Source organism: Carlito syrichta, unplaced genomic scaffold (assembly GCF_000164805.1).
Source record: "Carlito syrichta isolate Samal-C Ts95f unplaced genomic scaffold, Tarsius_syrichta-2.0.1 Scaffold312570, whole genome shotgun sequence".
Lineage (NCBI taxonomy): Eukaryota > Metazoa > Chordata > Mammalia > Primates > Tarsiidae > Carlito > Carlito syrichta.
In genome coordinates this window covers 305871-311804 of record NW_007256666.1, presented here as the reverse complement: position 1 = coordinate 311804, position 5934 = coordinate 305871, and the positions used below count along the sequence as shown (strand labels likewise).

Genomic DNA, 5934 nt, shown 5'->3' with positions numbered 1-5934 from the left:
GCAGCCACTGCACTCCAGTCGGGGCAACAGAGTGAGACTCCAACTCAAAAAAAAAAGAAATATATAAGAGGTGCATTTAATCTGGCTTTACCATCACAGAAACCAGATATTTCCCCCACCTTTTGTTCTCAAACTCTAAAATTCCCCTTTCTGACCACAACATTCAGTCCTTCTGTGTCAGCCTCATGATCTTTAATGCCTCAAATCCCACCAATTCTCCCCAGAGTTCCTGTTTTGGCTTTTCTTACCTCACTATTCAGCCTGGATTCCAAGGTTAGCCACTACACTAATATGCCTCTTCATTCTCTCCTTCCTTCCTCCATCCACAACCTCCATCCTCCAATCACTACCAATCTTGCTAAAATAAATCCTCAGGACGTCAATTATCAGTTATTCATTCATTCATTTAATATTCATTCATTCATGTATCTTCTGTATCAAGCACATACCAATATACACCAATGAACTAGTCACACATGATCCTTCCCTTCATGGAACTTACACTCTGGAGGAAGAGACAGACATTTCATAAGAAACAAACACAATGCTGTATTACAGATGTCAATAGATGCACTGGAAGAAATGAATAGGGTGCTTTGAAAGAGAATAAGAGAGCTGAGCGCAGTGGCTCCCTACCACTTCAGGAGGCCAAGGTGGGAGAAATGTTAAGTCCAGGTGTGACTAGCCTCCCAACACAGTGAGACACCATCTCTACAAAAAAATTTTAAAAATTAGCTGGGCATGGTGGCATGCACCTGTGGTCCTAGCTACTTGGGAGGCTGAGGCAGGAGAATTGCTTGAGCCTAGGAGGTCAAGGCTTCAGTAAGCCATGATCTCACCACTGCACTCCATTCAGGCTGGGTGACAGAGCAAGACCCTCACTCCAAAAAAATAAAAATAAAAAATAAGAGGAGCTCATCTTTTAGACAGGGTAGGTATCAAGGAAAAGCAGAAGAAAAATCTCTAGGAAAAGTAGACATCAAGCAAAGAGGCATAGGCCCTGAAGCAAGATACAGCTTGGGCTTGTTCTAAAAACTAACAGGTCAGGTTGGCAAAAAGTGAGTGAGGAGAAAGTAACAGGAAATGGGGTGGACATGTAGGGGCTGGACCAAGCAAAGTCTTTTTTTTTTTTTGAGTTGGAGTCTCACTCTGTCGCCCAGACTGGAGTGCAGTGGCCGCTCCCGGCCACCGCAGCCTCAACCTGCTGGGTTCCGGTGATCCTTCCGCCTCAGCCTTCCAAGTAGCTGGAACTACAGGCGTGTACTACCACGCCCAGCTAATTTTTAATTTATTGTAGAGATGAGGTCTTGCCAAGTTGCCTAAGTGGGTCTTGAACCCGCGGTCTCAGGCAATCCACTCACCTTAGCCTCCCAAAGTGCTGGGATTACAGACTGAGCCACCGAGCCCGGCACAAGCAAAGTCTTGAAGGGCTTATAATAAAGTTAAACTGGAAAGCCACTGACGATTTAGGTAGAGACCAACATGATCCGACTGTATCTTAAAAAAAGATTATTCTGATTTTTCCATGGAAAATGGACTGAAAGAGGGCAAAAGTGGAAGCAAAGAGACTAGGTAAGAAGTCACCACAGGCCAGGTGCAGTGAATGGCTCATGCCTGTAATCCCAGTAATTCAGGAGGCTGAAGTGGGAGGATTGCTTGAGCCCACGAGTTTGAGACCAGCCTAGGCAACATAATGAGGCCTTGTCTCTACAAAAAAAACTTACAAAGTAGTCAGGCATGGTACAGCATACCTGCAGTCCCAGCTACTCCGGAGGCTAAGACGAAGGATCACCTGAGCCCAGGAGGTTAAGGCTATAGGTAGCCATGATCATGCCACCGCACTCCAGCCTGGGTGAGAGAGTGAGACTCAAAACAAAAAAAAAGTCACTGCAGTTGCCCCGGCAATAGATGGTGGCTTAGACTACATAAGGGAAGTAGAGACACAGAGAGTTATTTGTGTTCAAGAGCTATTTTGGTTTGTCATCTACTGAGACAGGGGTAACAAAACTCTTGATCTGCCTTCCTCTTTCTCCCTCCTAAAATCTGTTCATTTTTCCCAATATATGACACAACTACTGCCACAAATGCTTAAGTCACAAACTGGGGATCCAGATGTCATCTCTTTCTTCTCTTTTCCCTCATGCCTAATCTATCAGCAAGTCTTTCTGATTCTTCCATACTGTCTCAAATTCATTCATTTCTATTGCCAGTGATAAATATCTGTAGTGCAAGCTACTACTGGGTAGTAGTTACAGCAGTAATTTCCTAACTGCTCCTCCTGTTTGAAACACCAATCAGGCATCCAAGTGGAGATGTCAAGTAGGCAGTTGGATTTATGATTCTGGAGTTGAGAAGTGAGATGACATACAGATATAAATCTGGGAAATGAACACATACAGATGGTATTTAAAGCCACAGAACTGAATGAAATCACCTAGGCAGAGGGCACAGACAGGCAAAAGAAAAGAGCTTAATACCATGCCAAGAAATATCTTCTGAGATGGACTTAAGGAAGAAAATCTAGTCAAAGAAGACAGAAGACAGAAATTCTGGCAGACCACCCCACATACTCTCTGGATTCCCAATTTTTCTCAGTTCTCATCATCATGGACCTAATAAATCACCCTTTCTTCGATACTCTACCCCATGCACTATGCTACTCTTACCTCCTATCTGCTTGTCTGTCCTGTTTCCAGGTCCTTTACCTAGTTCTTCTTCTTCCATCTTCTACCCTAAAATTCTGTCATTTCTACTCTAATTTATTGTTTTTCTTTCTCTCCCTTTTTTGTATCTGCATGCATGCGCATGCGCATACACACACACACACACACACACACACACACACACACACACACACACACACTTTCCTCCTCAAAGATTTTATCCATTTCTACAACCTCAACCGTCAATTTTATACCGATAACTTCCAAATATCTAGCTAAGTGTTACTCAAAGTGTGATCCATAAACCAGGATTTCAGAATCAGCAGGGCATGCTTGTGAAAATGCAGATTCTTGGAATTCACCCACACTTACAGAATCAGTTCCCCTGGTGATTCTTAAGCAATGGTTTTTTATAAATGTCCAATAATTCATACCTATTATTTCACTCTAATTGCATGTTAGATAATGTTAGGAATATGACAGGTTTTGTGCCTGTGACAGCAGTATGACAGAAAAATGACCTGCAGTCTAAGAAGGAAGTTTGATTTAAGGACATCAGCTATAACCAGAAATAAGACTCTAATGAAACTAGTAAGATTTCTTAAACTTCTGTAAATGTCCTATATTATTTATCTTTGTTTTTCCCCTGCCTCCAATGGCGACTTAAAATACAAATCACTGGCCAGGCTTGGTGGTTCAGCCTGTAATCCCAGCACTTTGGGAGGCAAAGGTGAATGGATTTACTGAGCCCGCTGGTTTGAGACCAGCCCGGGCAACTTGGTGAGACTTCTTCTCTACAATAAATCAAAAATTAGCTAGGTGTGGTAGCATGTGCCTGTAGTTCCGGCTACTTGGAAGGCTGAGGTGGAAGGATCTCCAGAGCCCAGCAGGTCGACGCTGGGGTGGCCATGAGTGTCCCACTGCACTCCAGCCTGGGCAATGGAGTGAGACTCCAACTCAAACCAAACAAACAAACAAAACAAATCATTTAAGTGGGGGAAAAACAGAGCTTGTATTGCTTAACAGCAAATAAATAGTAAACTGGGAAACCAGTATCTTATTCCACAGCCAGTATAAAACTGAAGATAACGTCTTTAAAAAGAAAAGAAAGGTAGGATCTTCAGTACATAAAGTCCAAGCCAAAAAAGTGGTTATGAGGATCACCAGTCATCTACTTAGATTCCTCTATCTTAAACCTAAATTATTTGAGCACTGTACTATCTGAGTCACTAGAGTATAAGTTCCCTGAGATTATATTACACAATATACCTACTACTTAGTAAAACCCAAAGCCTTGCCCAAAGAAATCTAATAATATTTCCTGAAGTAACAGGTAAAGAGTTGCTAGTGGGTAACATGCAAAAAACAAACGAGTAAAGAATTGTCACATAAATTCTAGTTCAATTCCTGTACCATTATCTCCAATTCCAAATTAGTGGGGTCAGAATGACAAAGTTTCAGTGTACCATCTGAAAGGAATTAATATATCAAGCTTCTTTTTTTGTTGAAAGCAGGATATATTGAGAGGACAGAAAAGCTCCCACAGCGGGAGAGAACCAGAGGGGGTTGCCTATATCAAAGCTTTAAATAAATATTAGTCCTCTTCGGATACAAAACTACAACTCTTCTGACCATAGCACACAATTTCTCCACTTCTAACATGTAAAACGCACAGGCTACCATTAAGACAAGATATTTCAGTTGATTCTAAACTTGTCCCACATCCTCATTCCTTATCATCTCAAATAGATGATTCCTCCTTCACTTGCAGTAGTTGAAGTGAGCCGGGAATGCTATTTGGGGTGGAGGAAGACTGCAAGCATTGACAAAGTCAGTGGTCAAACGCTTATTCCAACTCCCTCCCTACCTTTCTATCGCTTAGCCAGTCTTTCTAGTCCCTGAAGTTGACTCATTCTGTAGCTCACTGTTCTCTTATAAATCAATACTCAAGCGTATGCAGGGTTAAAATACTTCAAGAATGTTTTTATTAAACTACAAACCAAAGAAACTTCAGAAAAAGGTGTATATCTTACTTCTGTACATGCTGCTGGAAAAACAAACTAGTAAAACATCACGCAGTGATATATATTTGAATATTTTCTATATATCTCTCCACTGGATGCCCAGGGGCATCCAGAACATTCTCTAACATTGCTCCCTACCTATCTTCCTCAGTCAGCTTTCTCCGTGTAGCTAGACTAGACTATTGACTCAAATTTGCTCACTACCTCTGCCTTCCCGTTCTATCCAAATATAAGAGCAAAGTATAGGTTCCAATATTAATTAATATGGCATTGCTGCGACTTGAAATGTTCAGGAATCCCTTCATCGCCTTTAAGAAAGTGACAGATGAGGGGTTTTTCCATTGAGGACTAGGGCTGGGGTTCTCAAGACGCTATATCGAAGGACAATTCCTACACTTTACATCTTGACATGACTTGACAGTGACAGCATTCCCAGCTATGCAATACAGTTCCAGGTGCCGCGTCCTGAATTCCTATCAAGCGAGGTTAGCACTGCGTCTATCGAAAAATGGCTCTTCCTCCAACCCCACCTCAGCCCCCACATCAAACCACACAGTAACACCACCAGTTCTTTCTTTCTCAGGATAGGGACATACATGCTTGAGCTCGTCAACACTAATAAATAACAATCATTATATTCCGCAGACTTAGCTAGTAGAAATGTGGGTTATGACTAACTTTTTATTCGGCGGCTTCCTTCCAGATCAATCTAGATAACTCCCCTCCCCAGAGCCGCCATAAGGGGTGAAGCCACGCATCCTCCTGGCGCTAGGGAGGGGCTGGGGGGAGGACAAAAGGACTTGCCTACTGGGACTTACAGATGCCAGTCGCTGAGGGGTCTGGGGCAACTCAGTGTTGACTTCCATCCTCTCCGCACCCCCAACCTCCTCGTCCGCCATCTTGAGGGAAACTGACGCCTGCAGTTCTCGACCCCCGGCCGGAGGCAAGCGGAAACCTGTGGCCGGTCGGAGACAAGGGACGACACTTTTACGACGGCCCCTGAAGTCGGGTTTGACGCAGAATCGAGGAGCGGCTTCCGGTTCGCTTCCCGGAAGCAGGCGTCACGACCTGAGGAGGCTAGAGATTTTTTTTATCCTCCACTGTGTTAGGCGTAGTGCTTGGTGGCTGAGTGGTTGTATGTCTGGATTTGGCGCTGGGAACGGTTGCATCTACGAGGTAAAAAACGAATCCAGCGTCCGTTATGAAAGGAAGAAAACTGCCAGGGGCTAAGCCAGAGCCTGTCCTGG

The 5934-nt window shown here is 43.5% G+C and overlaps 1 protein-coding gene across 1 annotated transcript in view; it reads right to left on the bottom strand.

Moving 5' to 3' along the window:
- The window catches only part of UBR1 (ubiquitin protein ligase E3 component n-recognin 1), a 144870-nt gene extending 139200 nt beyond the window's left edge, over window positions 1-5670 (bottom strand). Inside the window, exon 1 of the mRNA XM_008069944.1 lies at window positions 5506-5670. Within this exon, the coding sequence (XP_008068135.1) occupies window positions 5506-5586 (81 nt within the window). The 5' untranslated portion in view covers window positions 5587-5670. The remainder of the gene's footprint in view (window positions 1-5505) is intronic.
- Between the last annotated feature and the right edge of the window lie 264 nt (window positions 5671-5934).